This window comes from Prionailurus bengalensis, chromosome D4 (genome assembly GCF_016509475.1).
Source record: "Prionailurus bengalensis isolate Pbe53 chromosome D4, Fcat_Pben_1.1_paternal_pri, whole genome shotgun sequence".
Classification (NCBI taxonomy): Eukaryota; Metazoa; Chordata; class Mammalia; order Carnivora; family Felidae; genus Prionailurus; species Prionailurus bengalensis.
This window is the reverse complement of record NC_057359.1, coordinates 84,453,105-84,474,110: the sequence shown is the minus strand read 5'-3', so window position 1 is coordinate 84,474,110 and position 21,006 is coordinate 84,453,105. Positions and strand designations below refer to the sequence as shown.

The 21,006-nt window shown below is 48.8% G+C and overlaps 1 protein-coding gene across 13 annotated transcripts in view; it reads left to right on the top strand.

The window, feature by feature from the left end:
• MAPKAP1 (MAPK associated protein 1) overlaps window positions 1-16,947 on the top strand; it is a 246,546-nt gene extending 229,599 nt beyond the window's left edge. For all 13 annotated transcript variants that reach the window (XM_043565341.1, XM_043565346.1, XM_043565347.1 and 10 more), the window contains 2 exons: window positions 10,216-10,313; window positions 15,301-16,947. In XM_043565341.1, coding sequence (XP_043421276.1) covers window positions 10,216-10,313; window positions 15,301-15,426 — 224 coding nt within the window. In that variant the 3' untranslated portion in view covers window positions 15,427-16,947. The remainder of the gene's footprint in view (window positions 1-10,215; window positions 10,314-15,300) is intronic.
• The last annotated feature ends 4,059 nt before the right edge of the window (window positions 16,948-21,006 follow it).

The window sequence follows — 21,006 nt, the reverse complement described above, 5'->3', positions numbered from 1 at the left end:
AACAGAGGGAAACTACCGTGTAAAGGCAGTGTCCCCATGTACTTTAGATGCACTATTTAATTTGTATAACAGCTCTATGAGGTTTTATATACATTTATTATATAATTCGAGCTGATTTTATCCTAGCATCAACACTGTGAAGCTGATATTATTCCCATTTTATAATACTGAGGAAACTGGGGCTCAGAGAATTTATTTAACTTCTCCAAAGTTATATACAGTTGATCCTTGAACAACATGGGGCATTAGGGGCACTGACCCCCACGTAGTCAAAAATCTATGTATAGCTTTTAACTCCCCCATAACTTAACTACTAATAGCTTACAGTTGACCAGAAGCGTTACCGATAACATAAACAGTCCATCAACACATTTTGTATGTTGTATGTATTATATACTGTATTCTCGCAATAAAGTAAGCTAGAGAAAAGAAAATGTTAAGAAAATCACAAGGATTGCTTGTGAAAATAGCATTTATAATACTATACTGTATTTGTTGATACCATAAGTGTATAGATTCACTGAAAAAACTCTAGCCATAAGTGAACCTACACAGTTCAAACCCATACTGTTGAGTGGTCAACTGTACAAATGGTAATAGAGGTTTATATTCTTCTCTCTGCCACTGACACAAAGCCAAGGCACCTAAACTTCTGGGCTGCTTTCATGGAAGGGTATATCCGTAGCCCCAACTCAGACCCTATATAAAGTCTTATTTTTTAACACATTTCAACCATGCTTGATTTTATGGGTTTTATTCCTAAAGAATATTAAATGCAGAAAATTGGAAGAGGAGGAGAAAGAATGAAGATCGTGGGAAGTGAAAACTTACAAGAGTTGACCAAAAATGAAACAAAAGAAAAACTATTAAAAAGCAGTCCAAAAACTCAGTAAGCAGAGTAGTATGGCAGCATGCTACTATTTTGTGCCAGACTTAGAGCCTTTTGAATCCTGAAAAAATCATAATATTCCATACCTATAAAGATGAACACAACACAGGAATTTATTTTCCCTATACTCTAATACAGAAGGAAATTTTGTAATGTGGAATTTTAATGCTAAAAATTAGAAAAGGTTTTTTTTTGCACAAAGGTCACCCTAGCTGTCTGCCCTAAGGATCCTGGATAGAAGGTATTTCATGTGTTTGTTATAATTTAGCTCCCAAGAGTACTTGGAAACTCAGACTTGTTGCAAACTGTGGAAGAAAGCCCAGATACAAAACTTGTTTCTTGCCTATCTACCTTTCTAAAAGCTGAAGGGTAAAACTCAGCCAGTACTTGATTACTGAAATGCCATATATTTTGTTAGAACAACTTGCACATGAAGAATCAAAAGACTCCATAAACCATTGTTGTGAATTCATTTCCTAACGTACACAAAGGCATTTCTGTTGCATGTGGGAGTAGAATACTTGTTTCAAGGAAAACATTCATACTGTTGTTTGAGTTGCAAGCTGAACTAGCCATTGATCTCACGGAACACCATCTTTCCATGAAAGAAAGACTGACAAACCATGCTTATTCAAATTTGAGTATTTAGCAGACATTTTCCTGAAAATGAAGGAGAGAGGCCCTTCACTTCAAGGAAAGTAAGTGATAATATTTTATTGCAATGATGAAATTCGAGATTCCAGGTGACAATTTCTGACAAAATTCAGAATTTTGGGAAACTTGTATCTGTCACTGGGCTTCGTTTCTCAGAGCTTAAAGACTTTTCTGATGGGATCAGTGGTGAATGTGAAAGACTGGAATTTTCTTGTGATACTTTTTGTATAATGAAACATGTCAACATTTGGACTACCTGCGTAACTCCATGAACCAGTATTTTCCAGAAAGTGCCAGACCAAAAACCAAAGTGTCAGACCAGTGGATTTTAATGTAAGAGAATACAGGCTTATTAATGTGGTTTTAAATTCCACATTGCGGCCACTCTAAGAAACTACCATTTATCAAATTTGGTATAGTATCAAAGAAGAATATTTGCAAAGAAGAATATTAAAATATTGCAAAAAAGAATATTTTTATATTTTCCAAAAACATATCTGTGTGAGGCTGGCTTTTTTTCACATGCTTCAACCAAAACAGTATATCACAGCAGACAAAATGCAGGAGCAGATAGGATAATCCCACTGTTTGCTGTTAATATTAAAGAGACTTCAAAACTATAAACTAATGCCACTCATTAGAATTTTTTTGTTTGGGGCAACACCAGGGTTTTTGCATTAAAAAAAAATACATTGTTTATATTAACTTGTAATGGGTTTGTTATTTTTAATGAATTAAATATTTTTTTTAATTTCTTGGTTTGAATTTCAAATGCAATAAATATCGATGTAATTCACACAAACAAAGCTTTTTGGGTTCCTCGATAATATTTATGACATAAAGGGATTCTGAGACCAAAGTTTGAGAACTGCCAATCTAGGGTCTTGAAAATCATCTTAAGTTTGGACTTCACTGTAAGGACAACAGGAAATGGAGCTGCGCAGTGTTTTAGGGCCATTATGTGTGTTACAAAAGGATGACTCCTGTGGCTGGGTGTTTGAATCTAAAGAAGACATGATCGAAAGTACAAAAACCAGAGGGGAGGCAACTGATGGTCAGGACCTGGGTGAAGACTGATGACCACAGGATGGAAGGGGGTGGAAGGTGACTATGTGAGAGAGCTATTTAGGAGACCGGATGCCTGGAACAGTTTTTGGTTTAAAGGGAAATGTTGACATTGATTCAGGACATGCTGCACTGTAGGCCATGGGAAGGTGACAGCTCTCCTCGCCAGCTGACTCTGAAACTCTGGAGAAAAGTCTAGGTCTTATTTCTGCTTCAAGATCATCAACATGAGTAGTAATTAAAACCTAAGGAGCAAACCTGAAAGAGGACGAATGCAGAGTCAGAAGGAACGAGGGTCAAGCATAGGACTGGGAAGACTACCATTTAAAGGACAGATGAAGGACAAGATCACAAAATAAGAATGAAGAAGATTGGCTGGAGAAGGCTACTGAAGAATCTGCTGGCCGTGGTTCCATGGAAGCCCAAGGAAGAAAGGAGTTCAGGGAGAAGTATCAAATACAGCTGAGAAGCCAAGCAAGCTAAAAGCTGAGAAGTATCTACTGGACCTCTCAACATAAAGGTCACAGTGACCTTAGCAAGAGTGTTTTCAATAAATTAGAGGAAGGAGGGGAATCACATTGCCATGGGAGTTTTTATAATCAGAGAGCTTTAATTATGTTTATAGGAAGGAGCCAAAGAGAGAGAAGGTTTGAAAGATGCAGGCAGAAGTGTAAGTAGGTTAGACAAGGTCCCTGCTCTAGAGGTCAAAGAGGTCATTATAGTCCCTGGTCCTCTGCCACTGTAGGAGTGCTGGGGAAGAGGCACCAGCCTTTGCCAGTTGAATTACATTGACCCGAAGTTCCCACAAGCAGCTCAGAACTGCTGCTTACAGTGGAGACTGGATCCAGAGGGGGTTTCCACCCAGAAACCAAAGAATCCCAGCCCATCCTTTCCCCCAGGACCTATAGAAAGGTACAGCTTTACCTAAAAGAACGGTGTGTTCCCATTTGTTTCTCCCCAAGAAATCCAGTAAGAGCTTCCTACTTCTTTCCAGGCCAGATGAACCAGAAAAGAGCAGACCCTGGAAACCCAGTTTTAAAAAGTATCCATGCTGCAGCAGCTGTTATAATTTATAAATGTTTGTCTTCCTTCTCTGGGTCCACAGGTGGGGAGAATAAATTTTGGCTAGGATGCACTGATTTGCAAGGAGGCCTTTTAGAATTATAAAGACAGCAAGGGGTTGGGACCCCACCCCGTAGATTTTTGAATGCTATTTCTGCCACTTACATGTTGGATAATCTTGGGCAATACAAATTACAAATGCCTTAAAACTCAGTTTCCTCAAAAGCAATCCAATTCAAAAGTGAGCTAAGGACTCAAATAGACATTTCTCCAAAGAAGGTATACAGATGGCCAATAAGCACATGAAAAGATGTTTAACATCATTAGTCACTACCCATTGGGATGGCCGATATTAAAGAAAAAAAGAACAAATGTGAGGATGTGGAGAAATTAGAACCTTTGTGCAATCCTGGGGGGAATGTAAAATGGTGCAGCACAAAACAGTTTGGCTCAGAAAGTTGAACACAGAGTTACCATATGATCCACCGGTCCCACTTCTATGTATAGACCCAGAAGAATTGAAAGCAGAGGCTCAAATAGGTACACATCAGTGTTCATCGCAGTACTATTCACAGTAGCTGGAGGGTAGAAACAATGCGAATGTCCCATCTCCAGGTAAATGGAGAAAAATGTGGTGTGTACATAAACTGGAATATTACTCAGCCTTGAAAAGAATGAAACTCTGATACATGGTACACAACATGGATGAACCTTGAAAACTGCTAAATAAGCCAAAGCAAAAGGACAAATACTGTATGATTCCCCCGCTCTGTCACCTAGGATAAGCAATCTCTTAAGATGCGGAAAGTAGAATAGAGAATAGAGGTTACCAGGAGATGGTGAGAAGGGAGAAAGGATGTTACTATTTAGTAAGTACAGTGTGTCTATTGGGGATGATGAAAAATTTCTGGAAATGGATAGTGGTGGTTGCAGAACATTGTAAATGTACTTAATACAATTTAATTTTACACTTAAAAGTGGTTGAATGGTCAATTTTACCACAATTTAAAAAAGAAACTGTTTTCTTCTGAGTAAAATTAGAATTATCTATCCTCTTAAAAAAAAAAAAAATTCCATGCCTGATGGAAAGGAATGGAGAAAGAATCCAAATCCTCAAAGTGTTGTTTATAATACTGGCAATTTTATAAGTATCTTAAATGCCCATGAGAGAGAGCATGAACCCTGATACACATCTACCTGTGGCAATAAAATGCAGCTATTGAGCAACATAGTTGTAGAGACTATGTAGCAGCAGGGAAAGGGCTATGGTAAAATGTTAACTAAAAAATAAAAAAAAAAATTTAAAAAGGTCCCAAATTGTGGGATCCTGTCAGATTACAGCTATGTGAAAACAGACATGTGGGAATGATTAAAAAAAAAAAAAAAAGACCATAGAAATCACGCTGGGTATTGGTATTAGTGGGGGGCAGAGTGTGGAGGTTTTTCCTCTCTTCTAAATTTTTAGTAGTTTTTTTTTATATGTAATTTATTGTCAAATTGGTTTCCATATAACACCCAGTGCTCATCCCAACAGGTGCCCTCAATGCCAATCACCCTAAATTTTTAATAGTTTTAAAATACACTTTATATGTTTTTAATTGAAAAGGAGAAGAAGGAATGTTTGTTTTTGGCTTTCCTGACCATTGGTGACACCTGGGGTGTTTTACACAAAGGTGGACTGCAGGCTCGGATTGAAAAGGCAGCTCTGCCCAGTTATTGCCAACCACAGTCCATGCCAGCAGGTTATGTTAGAAGGGGGCTCCTTTCAAACAGTAATCTCCATCCCATTTGCAGAGGAAATCTGGGAGCGCTTCTGGCAGACTATAGAAGCTCCTGTCCCTCTGCCCTTAAACCGACCTGACCTTCGTGTGACATCAGCTTTTTGGGAATGATTTCTGGTCATTACCCTCTGAATGACCAGAGGAACCTGTTTTTCTGGCACCGCCTCTTGTTTAAGTTAAAATTCATAACACAGAAGGGAAATTAGAGCACGAAATCTCCAGCGTTTCCACTTCTGATATTTGTGCTGCTAATTAGTTTCTGTTTGGCGTTCCATTCCATCTTCTCTGTTTTACTTGGGAAAAAAATGTATAATGTAAATACATTTTTACATATCCAGATTTCCCTTTCAGTGTTCAGAAGCATATGTATAGTTTCAGTGTCTGCCCTGAGCATGTGACCATAGCTTAGGTGCCCATTTTATGCCCCATTATATTTCATTTTCTTTCTACAACACTAAAAGCAAATCTCAGAGGCGGCCCAATTAAAAACACAGTCTTCAAAATAATGAGGATTCTCTTCAGATATCGGTTCCATCACATTTGTAAGAACAGTCGCCACCGCCCACGGAGCCCCACTGTATCCGGGCTCCACGTGAGATGCCTCGGGGCAGACCTGGGCACCTGGAGGGATGGTGCCTTGCCCCGGTCCTGCCGCTGGAACTCCCTCGTCCGTCTGAATCCAGAGCTCACACTTTCCCCTCTGTGTCCCAGGCTTTTTGTCATGCCTTAGTTTCCAAACAGAATTTAGCAATCCAAGCAAAATAATTCAGACTGATTGAAGTATTAAATTTTGCATTTTCTTTTCAATCATGCTGATAATTTTTTCTCAGCTGACATTTTTACAAAGACTGTTTGCCCCTCTGGCTTACCACCCCCCTCCCCCCCATGAAAGCGGATGCTCTTTGAGTTTTCAAGGATGTGGATGACCTACCCAGCTCAGATTCCCACCAACATCCCAGGACAGATGCCCCGGTAGGCTGCAGCTCAGGAGGTCATCCTCCCCCTTCCTCCCTTACCTAAGGTGAGCCTGGAGGTGCCTGGGGCTGATAAGGATTTGATAACAGACTTTTCTTATTCTGTTTTTAATTGAACACCTGTTCAATTGGTATTGAAATGCCAGTGATGCCTTCTTCCCTTCTGCCTCTGGTGGAAATTTACCATGTAGTATGTATAACTCATGTCTATTGATGGATTTGTTTCCAGCAAGAGGTCAACGAACTTGTTGTACCTTAATATATAGGTTTTGGACTCCATGAAATTACACAAGTGTGAATCCTGCTTATTAACTGTTACTCTGTCATAAAGCAATCCCCAAATCCTGCCAGTGTTATCTTCTCTACAGTTCTCAAGTGAGTCCCTTTCTCGGCATCCTTTTTGCCCCCTGTGCAGCTCAAAACCGCATACACTCCTACCTGGGTGACTGGCTGCTGGTCTCCCTGCCTCCTGGCCCTGGGAGCCAGGGTGAACACCCAAAAGCACAGTTTGACCATTTACTTCACTGCCCAGCTTTGCAACCCACTAAGGGCTCCCTGAGCTGGCCAATCCAGCATTTCCAGCACTTTGTGTCTGCCGTGTGTCATCTCTTGCCTGCCCCGCTGCTTGTGAGCTTGCTCGGGTCTCCCGGAGGTGTACTGCCTCTGGCCCCTGTACCTCTGTCCTGACCCTGGTGCTTCTTTCCCCACCCCTGCCTTTACCCAGCTGACTCCCCATCTTCCTTTAAGACTGCTCCGGTATCAGCTCCTCCAAGAAACTCTGATGACCCTTCCCTGCCTGGGCCACCCACCTCCATCTCGGGTCTCCACAGCAGCAGCCTGCACGCGGCACCCTCTTGGCGCTCATTATTCTCGGTTCTCTGTTCATTCCTCTGGCTCTTGCACAAGTCTGTGCTGCTGGCAGGTCCTGAACTGAGTAAAACTGGCCACCAAACAAAACAGTCCTCACAGCAAAAACTCTCACTCGGATTGAGCTGACCCCATAGCCCATGGCTCCGGTATAAGTGAAACCATGGCTGCTGATTTTAACCTGAGCTTATACACTAGAGCTGTCCCTCAGGATTTCTCCCACAGAGTAAGAAGGGGCTGTGCTGTCACCGTCTCCCCACACCTCATCCCAGTTATTAACATCTGTGGCTCTGTAATAATCATAAAAGGGCTGATTCGTTGAAATTCAAATACAAGTACTCTAGATAACATTCTCCGTGTTCTCTTCTCTCTGTGATGTGAATGCTTTCCCTGGAAAGGACAAATAAATCAGAGGCTTCAGAGGCGGTGAGTGGCGGACGCTTCATCATTCCTGTCGGCTTCACTTTTCCTTGGAGCTCTGGAATGAGCACCGGGAACAAGCAGGGAACACACGCAGCCCCCCCTGTACAGCAAAATACGGATGTTAGTGTGCTTGTGTTCACCTGGCCCAAATACGCAGCCTTTCAGGAGACTTGGGGTGTTTTCTTTTTGTTTTTCATGTGACCGTTGTACAGATGAGCTGCAGACCTCCCCTCTATCAGCCCGCAGTCGATACGCTCCACAGGCAGTGTGATCCCAAGAGGACAGTGTCCGGGTTTCTAGAGGCTCCCGCAGGCCGGTGCAGACTGCATATCACATATTGCCATGTATAGATTTGGCTCTCCCTAAACAGTGCATAAAAGGGTTTTATAGCGTTTCAGTTTTGGGGCAAAACATGGTCTGGCATCTTGAGGTTTGGTTTGGTTTTGCCAGTGATGAGTGGGAGCAGGTGGTGTAGACCGTCCATGAGATCCCTTATCAAAGTGGTCAGTGAACCCTGAAGCTTCAGGTCTACAGGCCTCCCCAAGACCTTCTGGTCCTTTTTAGCCCCAGGCCCTGGTGTCTGTGTCTGTCATGGCCAGGTGTCAGCGGTAAGGCCTCCTGGAGGGCGTGTCTCTGTTTGTCCTTCACAGCCCTGTGACCTTCATAGATGTCCCTACTTGATCACAGCATGGCCAACGGTTAACTGCATTGTTCTTCCACACAGTGATATCACCATCAAGACTACTCTTCCAAAGCGGGTCCTGTGAAGATAAAGGAACACACACCATACATACAGATACATCTTTTTATGTGAGATTCACTTTCTTATCAGAAACAAGTCATTTACATATTAACGGAATGATTAGCTTCTGGCTAGGAATTCTAACATTTTAGTACCATGATTTAGAATCAGGCTAAATTTGTCAAGTGACTGAAAGTGAGGTTTTTCAGAAATTATTAGCTAATTTTTTCAATATAGAATTTATAGTCACAATTAGTATATCATAATGATGTTTCCAGGATAAAATACCAGCAGCTCAACTTTCCTGGCCACAAATGTACAACATATATCAGTTTATTTTTGGAGATCTGAAGAATTAGCTACTGTAAATAAAGTCCCCAAGAAGATTTCTCCGGGAAAGAAGTGAACTTACAGTAATATGGGTGATATATTATTAATTAATAACTATGACCAGGGCTGTTTCAATTAAAAGCAAAACGGATGAGAAGGCCTATTAGAAAGGATATGCTTAATCTCACCAGCACTGAGGTCTACAGAGCAGACCAGGGAAGGTTGTTTCTGAGGCTGTCTGCAGGAGGAGGTCACTGGCCGTTCCTGAGTCTGGGAACTTTGCTGAACACTGACTGCATGTCTCTCGGAAGCAATGCTCATTGGGTTGCCAGTAATGGAAACCGACTTCAAAATAGCTTAAGGAGCAAGAGGACTTTCTTAGAGTGCCACAGGGTCTCCCACAACTCAAGGACAGCATGTGCTGATGGGCCAGGGAGGGCTTCACTTGGGACTGAAACAGGCTGGCATCTCTGTTTAGAGGAGGGAATGTGATACATCTGGCCCGAAGGACAGGCACATGACCCCTGTCTGCAGGTGTCATGGACAATATAGGCTGCATGTATTATAGGAGGCCTGCATGAGAAGGGTATCTAGGAGTATAGCTAAGAAGACTCGCCCCAGGAGGGAGCAGGTGAGCTGTGTGACCCAGGGTCAGCAGGTCTTTTCCGGACTGGTCAGTGAGAGACGATGCCCCAGGCCTTGGCTGGTGGGCGTGTGCAGTGCCACGGGGGCTGGCCTGTGCACAGGAGGGCAGCATGAGGGGAGGCTGGACAGGAAGCAGTCCCAGAAATGACAAGGTTATCCTGAAGGTGGTAGGAAAGGAGCGTGCAGGAACTTGATTTTGGGAAAGAGTTGTGTGTTCAGAGGGTCTGGCCCCCCAAGGTCGGACAGCTGGGTGAAGTGCCGTCCTTCTAGGATAGAAGTGACCAGAGGTCCAGGAGCAGCTTCCACTCAGGGTCGCAAGACCAGGACTGCCCTTCCCTGCTGTAGCCGGAGCCACAGAAAAGCCTTTCGATGGCATTGCCGGCAGCCTCTGTCCTTCCTGTTGCTCGTTTGGCTTTAAGCACAGTTTTATTTTCACGGTAATTGTTTGGGGTTAACTGGTCGTCTACCTTAGAACTGCCACCTGTTCCATGTACTCACCGTATAGACGTAGTTCTGCACAGCCTTCCGAATGTGGCACGCCCTGAACACGCTCCAGAGTGGAAGGAGACCTAACTAGCCGTTTGATTTTTGTTTTTTTAACTGTCCATTTTCTCCCTGGCCTGTGATGAGAAAAATGAACTGCTCCTGGGAGCATTCGGCCTCACTGCCTTCACTTGCTCTTGCTTGAACTGGAATGACAAGGGGAGAATATGTGAGGGCCTCCCCAAAGGGAAGTCGCCAGAACCCCCTCATTGCCTTTTCTCTCTCTCTCTCTCTCTCCAGGTCATGCAATATTTAAACTCACGTATCTAAGCAATCATGACTATAAACACCTCTACTTTGAATCTGACGCTGCTACCGTCAACGAAATCGTACTCAAGGTGAGTGTTCCTCCTCCGCCCGTGTGCGGGGTGGGCTTCTGCATGGCCGGTTCTCAGGCCAGCGGCAGCCCCCTCCTCCCCGCACTGGACAGGGCTCCACACCCACGTCAGCCAAAGCGGAGCCCCTGGGGCTTCCTCCTCCAGTAATCCTGCTTCTTCGTGTATTTATCCTTTTTATGCACCATTTTTCTCCTCCCATCCATTGTCAGGAGCTCCTTGAGGCTCCAGGAATGGGCTCCAAGGAGATTGTTGTTCTTGTGTGGAGACACTTAATGTATTCAAGGTAATTTTAGCAACCTGTCATAAACATGTTCAACTTGACGGTACAATCCTATGTTACTGGACCTCAGCCGTGCCCACTGAGCACTTTCTGTGTGCCAGGCTAGCACTCAGGATGCTGCGGTGACGGACCCGGCCCTGCCCCCAGAAAGCTCTTCCTCTGTCAGAGCAGACACACGTTAAACATTAAATTACACAGATTGTTAAACAGTCACAAAGGTACCACGTGGATGTGGAAAAGGTAAACTGACGGGGGTAGAGGGGACCGGTGGAGAGCTGAACCCTGACGGCTAGATGAAAGGCACAGATTTTACCAGGTGGGGAGAGAGAAAACGCATCTCCTGGAGCAGCCTGTGGAGGGCCGAGAAGCAGGGCAAGCGTGTGAGGCTGGGGGGTGGCACCCAGGCCCATATGGCTGGAGCAGAGCGGGGCAGAAAGGTCAGGTCACGCAGAACCTTGCAAAATGGAGACGGGCTGAGAAGAGCTCCCCTGGGGTCTTGGGAGGGCTGGGGTAGGGCCCGAGACAGTGCATCTCTAAGAGGTTCCCAGGTCCTGCCCAGGCTGTTGGTCTGCGCACCACACTCTGAGTCGCCCTGGACTAGTGGCTTTCAGACTTCTCGAAACCAAAAGTGCTTTCTTCAAGCCGAATCTTCCACAGACGGAACAGATAGCAACAACAGAGCTGCTTAGTTCGGGTGGAGCAGGGCTTACAGCCAGAGGGTGACTCTGGTAACTCTGTGTGACTCTGGCTGGTCACATCACCTCTCAGGGCCTCAGTTTCTCTGCCTATAAAATGGAGATAATGGTAGGTACCCTGCCCCACCGCAGCAAAGGGCTCCTGGAACAGGGGTCAAATGAGGTCGTGTAAACCTACCTAAGTTAGTGTTCATTCTCCTCTTGAGAGTGAAAGCCGTCGAGTAATAATAATAAAAGTAGCTAAGCTGTACTTGAGGGCTTGCAGAATACAGGACCTGAGCTCAGCACTATCTACCTTCTTTCACAGAATCTCCATGGTTCTGCAAGACAGTACTGTAAAAATCTTTCCCACTTCATCCCATTTCCTAGATGAAAACTGAGGCTCAGAAACAGATCTTAGCCAGGACCATGAATGGCAGAACTGGACCTGACCGCAGGTTTGGCAGCTTCCAGAACTTGGGCTCCTGATCCCCCGGATGCGTGCACCCTTGAGGAGTTGAAAGAGAGGTTTCCATGAAATGGCATTGTTTTGCAGAGACATTTCGAGGCCACGTCCTCATGGCTGCCAAAGATTTCCAAAAGTAGTAGATGGACATGGAAGGATAAAGCTGGTGGGGGGGACAGTCGGGACCAGGGCCCACCTCGGACCAGGTGGTGGTGGGGACACGGGGCGTGCTGCGGTGCCTGAAACCAGCAAGCTAATAGTTAACTTGCCAGATTGTCACCAGACAGCACAGGGAACTTGTGCAGTGTTCGGGGACCAGGTAAAGAAATATTCCATTACCCCATCAGGGGCTGGCCTTTTTTTATAGCCAGCATTAAAATATTCAAGACTTGAGAAGGATTCTAGTAAAATTATAATCCTGTGTTTGACATCAAAATAATTTTCACAACAGCAGATTGATGACAGAAACACGGGTTTATGACTTCAGTCCGAGGCTCTGCGAGAGCAAGTGCAGAGAAATCATTTTCCAGGACCAAATGCTCCCTCGAAGCAGATGCTTTTCTGTAAAATCCCTGAGGCCTGTCGCCTCTCCTGAAATGTCTGTTTTCATATGAAAATGTTTGCAGAAATATTGCATCACGCCCGAGACTCCAGGAGAGTCACAGCGAGCCCAGACCTGATTTACTTAGAGAGCTAATGGTCATGATCCTGATGGAAGATTAAATTTCATGTTTTCTGTCTCTGATTTTTATAGCAATTTAAATACTTAGCCTTCTCTGCCATCCCCACAGTGACTGCGGGCTTTGCACCGGCACCGAGTGGCTGAGGCCCCGGCCCCGCATCCCAGAATTTGCCAGAAATGTTTCCATCGGAGGCTCTTCCAGGTGTCAGGCCTAGACTCAAGTACTGCACGTGGTGGTTCTAGAATTCAGAAGTTTTGCATAAAATGAGAGCTTTTGATGGAAACTGAAGGGAGGAGATAAGGGCCAGAGGCCACTGTGAAAGAAGATGTTACGAACAGGCAGTCTCCGTCCAGTGATTTTATCCCGTCATGTTCTTCTCTCGTGTGGAAACATTAATGTCTCTCATTTCTTGAACGCCAACGGCATTCAAGACATCGTATGTAATTATTTAATCTGCACGACTGCCCTGCAGAGTGTAGACATTATCATCCCCATTTTGTAGATGAGGAAATAGAGGCCCAAAGCCAGAGAATGTGCTAAGGTTGGAGCCTCTGCTTGAACCCCAGCCCGAAGGAGTCCCAGGCCTGTCCCTTCAACCCCGAGCTGTAACTGAGCTAAGCCATGTGTGGTCCCTAATTCTGCAGGCTTCGAGATGAATCTCGGAGGAATCATTGGTCTCTTCAAATAGGGTTCTTCTCGTGATCGAGTGATGGAGGCTGTGGCTTTATTGACCATGAAAACTCCCTATATTTTTATGCCGTAAGCTGTAAAATGCATTGAAAGTGAAACACTCTATAGTGCATAAAATTGTGCCAGTTTTAAGCCACAGCATATTAACCAACTAATGGCAGACCAAAGGGCGTTTTTATCTTTTGATTATTACATTAATCTTCCATTAAAATTATCTATGTGATTATCACAAAGCACTGAAGATAATAAATTTAGGAGATAGTTGGCTAGTTAAGGATCATTTTTAAATGCTTTTGTCAAGTTATGTGTGCCAAAAATACACTGAAAACACTAGGTTGGCTGAGTGTGCAAACAGTATAATCCAAAGATTGCTCTTATTAAGAATGATAAAACCTCTTATTTCCATGCATTGTAGTGTCCCACATCGTCAGCCCGGCCCCGCGGTCCTCATGATTTATTGCTCTCAGCTGGTAGCTCAGCGAGGCAGCGGGCCAAGCATGTCAGGCCTTCTGTACTCACACACCAGTCCTTAACGCCTGCTGCTGCTGGCGACTGTCAGAGCAGGAAGTTTGGAGGGGGACACCCTGTCTGTGAGGCATCCATCCCGCACCGCTTCCCCACGACACCCCCGACTCCTTTCTCACAGTCAGCGCGGCCCTCGCCCGCTTAGGGTGTGGGACGCGGGGCCCTCAGGGGGGAATCAACGGAAGTGGTGGCTGGTCGATGGAGTCAAAATACTTGGGTTTCCTAGCATAACTTTTAGATACTTGAGAGTGAAGAGAAAGGTGTTTGTTCAAAAAAAAAAGCCCCAGCCAGAGGGCGGCAGGGGCAGTGGGAGGAATGGTATCTGGGCGGGGTCGGGGGGGGGGGGGCACGCCTCTCTGGAGGCCAGGGGCCTGGGAGACTAGAAGCATGTTAATCAAGGGCAATCCCGGCGCAGACACTTGCTGGCTTTGTGGCCTTGAGTAAACGCACCGCCATTCTGTGCCTTGATTTTCTCATCTGCACAAGGGGATGATGACGGCATCGATGTCGTGGGCTTTTGTGAAGGTTCCATGAGTTGGTCCTTGCAGAGCACCCCAGCAGCGCCACCACCACGCTGCCCAGCCTGGAGTTCACGGTCCACACTGTGGCACAGGCCTGATCCCGGCACCACTGCCCTCCCTGGCTCCTCCCGGCCCACCTGGACCGGCCGCTAAGCTGTTCGGTTCCACAGATCCCTCGCTGTCTTCCGCTGCTGCGCTGGGACGCGTGCCGGCTCTCCCCTGCCCCTTGTACACCCCAGACCCCTATTTCTCTCTCAGAACCCAACTGGCTCATTCCCTCTGCAAGACGTCCCTGCCCCACGTCTCCCTGATCATTACCCCATTCTTTCGTGCTCCTTCTGTCTCGGGTGTCACACTTGTCATGCTCTTGGGTACTCACCAGGCTGTGAGTGCCTCGGAGCAGGGACCACGTCTTACTTTTCCCCAGTCTCTTGAACCAAGCATGGGGCCAGGCTCAGACACGGAGGTGCTTGGGTGCCGGAGGTGCTGCGGACATTGACCGTGTGCAGCCGCCACCCGGGCGCATCCCAGCTGTGTGCTCCCCACAGAGGACCCTCCCAACTCTGACCCTTGCCTCCGGGTGATCCTGGTCAGCGAGGTGCCCTTCCCTGAGGCTCACTCCTTTTTATCAGATGAGTCCAGGTGGGCAGGGTGCTTGTGGGCAGTAGAGGAAATCCCATAAGTAGAAGCTCTGTACCTTTGGGGGCGGGGAGGGGGAGGCTGCGTTCAGAGCCTCGGTTCAGTTGGTTTCTCATCCCTGCAATGTTCTCGTCTTCCAGACGAGGAAAGCAGGGCTCAAGGAAGTCCTGTGCAGGCCCAGGACTGCACAGCAGGCGAACAGAACCAGGAAGCCTGGCGCACGGCCTTCCGGAAGGCAGCATGTGCTGAGGGAGGGAGCACAGGCTCTGCAATCAGAAAAGCTCCACCACTGGTGGCTGAAAGGCCCGCAGCAGCCACTTGTCCCCTCCAGGCCTCCATCTTCCGGCTTAAAGCGGGCTCCGTCCCAGCCTGCCAGGTTGCTGTGGTGACTCGGCTCCGGGCACAAGAGAGCACCTGGGCTCCCAGCCTGGGTCAGGGCCCTTCCCTTCTTCGCCCTGGGCGAACGGAGAGGCTGCCGAGTGACTGGACTATGTCCTCTTGCTTTCTAGGTGAACTACATCCTGGAATCACGAGCAAGCACTGCCCGGGCTGACTATTTTGCTCAAAAACAAAGAAAACTGAACAGACGTACAAGCTTCAGCTTCCAGAAGGAGAAGAAATCAGGGCAGCAATGACACCGGCCTCCAACCCCAATCTGTCGCCGTAGCTCAGAGCCTGCCTGCCGGGGCCAGGTGGCCCTAAAGCCCACACTGTGTCCCGCAGTCCTCAGGGGCAGGCCAGCCCCTGGCTCACGGCCACAAGGCTGGGGGGCTCTTGGGGAACGGAGCTGGGGACATCTCCACGGGACCGAAGCCTGAGTGGCAGTGGCTTTGATGAGCAGTGCCAGGGGCCAGAACACAGGCACCCCGCCCAGCCGTCTTCACTGCCCGACGGCCCTGCTGAGGATGTACATAGCCATGCCCAGACATTTCCTTGCAACTTGATCAAATTTCTTAAACGAAGAACAAAAATGTACATTTCTTTTTTTTTTTTTTCCTTTTAATAAACAGGTGTACTCTTTACCACGGTTGGTATGACGGGCCATTCTTTGGGGCAGAGGATTGATCATGTCATTCTCTTTAAAATCTGTTCCCATATTGAACAAGCAGATTGGAAAAGCTATGGCTCGATTTCTCGGAAGAAATGTTTAGGGCTTAGTCAATAGTTTTAACTATGCCATTTGTTTAAATGAGTGCATTGCTTTGAGGATAGTATCTTTCTAAAGTTAGGAAGGGGAGCCGGCGATGTGTGTCCCAGGCTGTGCCCTTTCAGGAGTCACCTCTCGTCCGCTCATCCCCGAACCTCGTGGTTTTGGAGACGCGGGACTGCGTGCAGTTTATGCCCGGGGCGCCGGGAGAATGGGGTGACGGCTGGTCTTCGGGTCACGCTGAGCTCCCGGCACAAGCGGGCTTTTCCATTTCTTAAATAGCAAGTGTCCGTTTCAGCTAGCAACTAGACCTGCATGTGGACTTCTGGAACTGGGAGAGTCTCTGCTCTACTGACTCAGAAGGGCCCCCGCTCCCCTTCCTCCTGTCCACACAGTGCCTGCCTCCTTGTCTGAGCAGGCGGGACGCTGCTTTGTCTCACTCTGTCAGGGCGCGGTGAGCAGAGATGGCAGGGCAGAGGGACGCCTGCTCCCCTGGGTCCGACTGCGCGGGTGGGGGGCGGGCAAGGATCGAGCATCGCTGACACCACACCTCTGGCCACACCAGATGCCTCTGCGGTCCTCACCAGCCACTCCAGGGTCCCTCCCAGGGTGACGTCCTTTCGCACGGTCCCCGGCCAGGGTCGAGGACCGGATGTTTCACTGAGGACCCGCGTTTCAAACGGTTTTTTAAATTGTTGTACAGGAAGAGATGTGACGAAAACAGCATCTCGAAGTCGAGTGTGTTTCTTTGCACTGGGGGCATTTTAATGAATTCCTCTTTCATTCTGATCTTTGTTCAGCCAACAGAAGCATCCTTTTCTAACGTCTTCCATTCCTACCCACCCCAGAAACGAAAGAAATATTATTTGTAGCTTGCTATCTGTATTTGGATTTTTAGCAATTTTATATTTAGATACCTTTGAAAAATGTAAATGACTAATTTGGTCATTAAATCTTGTGACATATTCAATATTAAAACGATATTAAAATAAAAGTCATAGAAATACCATCTTTTGCGTATTGCTTTGAATTCTCGAAGTCTCGAGCACATCCTGACTTGCACGTCACTCTGGGGAGGGGCATTCGCGGCAGCTGATGTGCCGAAGGTCTCTGAAATGCACCGCGGGCCTCCTCACATACTGAGCAAGACAGGATGACCCTCTTCACTTGGGGGCGACATCGAGATCTTGACCTCCCTCCAGTACAAGACCCACCCCGTTCTCGTATCGCGAAGTATGGCACGCGCGCAGTTTACGTAAAGCTCATCCGTCCAGCTGACGCAAGAATTGAAGGGGGAACACCGTAAAACCACCCAGGCCGACCAGATAGCAGGACCGTTTAAATTCAGTTTTTCCTCGGCCCCTCTCTCACACCCCACACCTGGATTTTAAGAGAGGACCAGGAGCTCCTCGGGGATACACCTGACAAAGCAGGAGCTCGGCAGAGCCGAGGTAAGGTCCCCCCGGGCCCCACTTGCTCTCCCAGCAGCACCCTGACCTGGCTCCGAGGCGGCCCCACCCCCACCCCACATGACAGTGCGGACAGCCCCGCTCCCTGGAGCCCTGGCCTCAGCTGGCCGCTGGGAACCGCACCCCCCCGCCCCCCACCCCGGCCTGTTGGCCTACAGCACACCAGGCGGGCTGTGTGCTGGGCCCCGACCCAGATGCCTGGGCCCCTGTAACTCCCACAGCCGATCTGTGGCAGGTCCTGGCATTACCTCTGTTCCAGAGGTGAGGACTTGGGGCGTGGAAGGGTCTCACCTCTCATTGGGACACACCACGCCCAACACCCGCAGCCACAGCTGGTGGCTTTGCGGCCTTGAGGTGGGCACTGCCTCCGCGGGGCCTCGGTTTCCTCATCCGTAAATAGAGATGCTGGAGTAGGTGACCTCTGCGGAGCTTTCTAGAGAGTGTCTTACATGTCTCGGAATCAGTGAGCCCAGCCTTCTTTCCGGCGGCTTCTGTTTGCCAAAACTTGCAGGAGCCTTTCTGCTTCTGAACAAGAATTCCGAGAAAGACCCGCGGCCGTTTAGTCCATCCTCCTCTCTTGGGGCGGCAAGTGCGTGTGCCCTCCCAGTCTTTGAGCCCCTGCTTGCACACCTCCGCCGGTGGAGCACGCGCCCCCGTGCGGCTCAGTGCTTTTCCTGGTTGGCCCATTTGGTCTCCCTAGGCTGACCTTCCCTAGTGGCCTGCCAGAACCACCCAGCGCGCCTCAGCCTCTGCACGTCAGATCCCTTTTCCACCCTGAGCGGCAGCTGCCTCCCAGCACCCCCTACCGCGGCCCCAGGACCGGTGTCCACACTGACCCCCACCCTGAGTCTTCTCTTCCTGGTGAAGAAGCTTACCCCCACCCCTGTTGTGCCCCTGAAAACCCGCCAGCTGCTTCCGTTCCCCGGGTCAGGTTGCCAAACATCAGCGGGTGGGAGGGGAGCGAGGTTCTGACGAAGCGGTCAAGGCGCTCACGGTCTGGTGAAGCCAGGAGATGGACAAGTGATCCCCAGGCTACCCCGGAGTGGCTGCCATGGAAACTCTGGGGGGACCAGCGGGGGCCTGGAGGCCTGAGGTATGTGGTGCGGCGGCCAGCTCCAGGTGTCACGGGTGTCCTGGGGCTCCCTGAGGGGTAGGTTACACAGCGTGCAGGAGTGTGTCAGGAAGCTGGAACCGTTCCCCACCAACCGGGCTGGGACGGGCCCGGCGTGATGGCCCCCGGCCCCCTAATCCTCCTTCTGCAGATGTGGTAGCAGGCAGAGCAGAGTCCCTCCCCTGGGAAGTGGCCTCCAGCCTCCCGACCGGCCTCCGTCTTGGCCCCCGATGGCCGATGAGGCCTAAACGCCCCACATCCTGCAGGCACCACCAAGGCCCCACGGGGAGGGCCCTGCTGTTCACAGAGCAGCCCAGGAGGGGGAAAGAGTTAAGCCTGTCATGTTCTGTTCCCACCAAACACCTCTGCTTAAATGCAAAGTCCCAACAGGGTGGTGTTTGCTATAAAAGCCCTAAGAGTGATTTGTGAAGTCTCGAAGCCCTGTAATCTCGTCAGCGTAATGGGATTATATTTCAAATCACCACAGCCTGTTCATTACCCATTTAAACTCCTCTGACAGAGGAAAACTTACATGAAACGTGCACGGCAGCCCTTGCCGACTTCCCCACTCTCCTTCCTGATTAGACAAACAGATGCTGAGGTCTGGAATGAAAAAATAATGTGCCCATTTATTCATTTTTCTGACAAGTCACAATAGATTTTTAACTGCCAATGAGTGACCTCCCGGAGGTGCGGCGGCTGGGGAGGCGCCCGCCAGGCAGCGAGTGGTCATTTCTGCCCGTGCCGGCCCCTGTCCTGGCCGGGATTCCTCCTGGGACCAGAGCTGGCTGCCAGTCTGAGCCGCTCTCCCCGCCCCGTCCTGGCCGACTGCAGGTGCCCTCAGCCAGGGTGGGGAGGGCTGTCTGCTGGGCCTTTCCGCTGTCACCAACCCCAGGGGTTCAGGGGCCTCCTCCAGGACACAGCCGTGGCCTAAAGTCAAAGCCCCAAGTAGGAAGCCCCGGCCTGCCCTTGTCCAGCCAGGTGATTGAGGAGCCTCAGTTTCCCCATCTGTAAAATGGAGAAAGTAGAACTCCTCTCAGGGGTGCCTGGGTGGCTTGGTCAGATAAGTGTCTGACTCTGGATTTTGGCTCAGGTCGTGACCTCACGGTTCATGAGATCGAGCCCCGAGTCGGGGTCTGTGCTGACAGTGCAGAGCCTGCTTGAGATTCTCTCCCTCTCTCTCTCTGCCCCTCACCCACACACATGTGTGCTCTCTCTCTCTCTCAAAATAAATAAACTTAAAAAAAAATTTTTTTTAAATAAACTGCTTAGAGAGAGCTCATCTCAGTGATAAGGGGTCAGTGACCCAGCCTGGGCTGGTATGCACTCAGCTCCCACTCTGGGCTGCCTAGGACAACTGTCCCCAGTCAGCGCCCCCCAGGCTGTGACAAGGACTGAATGGGCCACCAAGTGCGGGGCCCTCCCTTGACCATGACCTCTAGTGTAATAGGCCTTTGGGGACCCTTGCTGGGTCACAGGGTCCCAGAGCAGGTGGGCAGAGGAGCCCCTCTGGCTCTCTGCCCTGTGACGATACCTGGAGCAGGGGTGGGCTGGGGAGAGGCAGCTGTGTCAGGGACCCAGCTCTGCCCGTCCCTGGGGCTCCCCCCTCCTAATTCAGAAGCAGGACACTGCTCCTGAGCTGCGCCACTGGCTGGAGGGAGCCCTATGGCAGTTGCATGAGGCATAAATAAGATAATGTCGCAGGCCTGGTGCACAGTGGGGGATGGGCAGCCATGAGACAAGGGTGCCCAGGTCACATACTCACTGGGAACACCCTGGCCAAGGTCTTCCCGGCCAGCAGGACTTCAGGCCTCAGGGCGTGAACCCAGGCCCCTAGGGAAGGTCTCTGAGCCCCCCTCCCCGCCCCCCTCTCAGTGCCCACCTGCCCCCTTCCACCCCACGCCCACCCCCCTGCCTGCCTCTGCAGAGAAACTCCAGACAGAGCTCCCATCTGTATGCATTCCCTCCATGAATACGTAAGAAATACTGTGAGGCTAATTCTTTTTAAAATGATAAAATTCGTCTGTGTTATAGCATTCCAGCCCCCAGCTTCCTGAAAGCTAAAAATATTTTAATGTCATATTCCCATGTAAATTTTAGTTTAGAATTTAATACCCTTTTAACATACATTAAATTTTTAGCATTCTTCAAGCCCTTGACTCTTTTAAGGGTTTAGCTGATGTACATTGGAGATAAAGGATGGCGGAGGCTGTAAATTAGGAGAGAAGGAAAGTTCTAGATCAAGGTGGCCCCCAAACCTCTGCACCCACCTCATCTTGGGGGTTACTCCTCTGGACTGGGGAGCATCTGAGCCAAACCCTGGGATCCTGGGGAGGTGTCAGAAGTCTCGTGTCCTTACTGGAAAGTCACAGCTGCTTTGTGGCTATGGGGAGAATTCACTAGAGCAGCCCCGGTCTGGGGAGCCAGGATGACCCGGGGCCAAGGGCATGGGCGCTGCGGTCAGGATGGGGTCAAGCGCTAGTTCTGC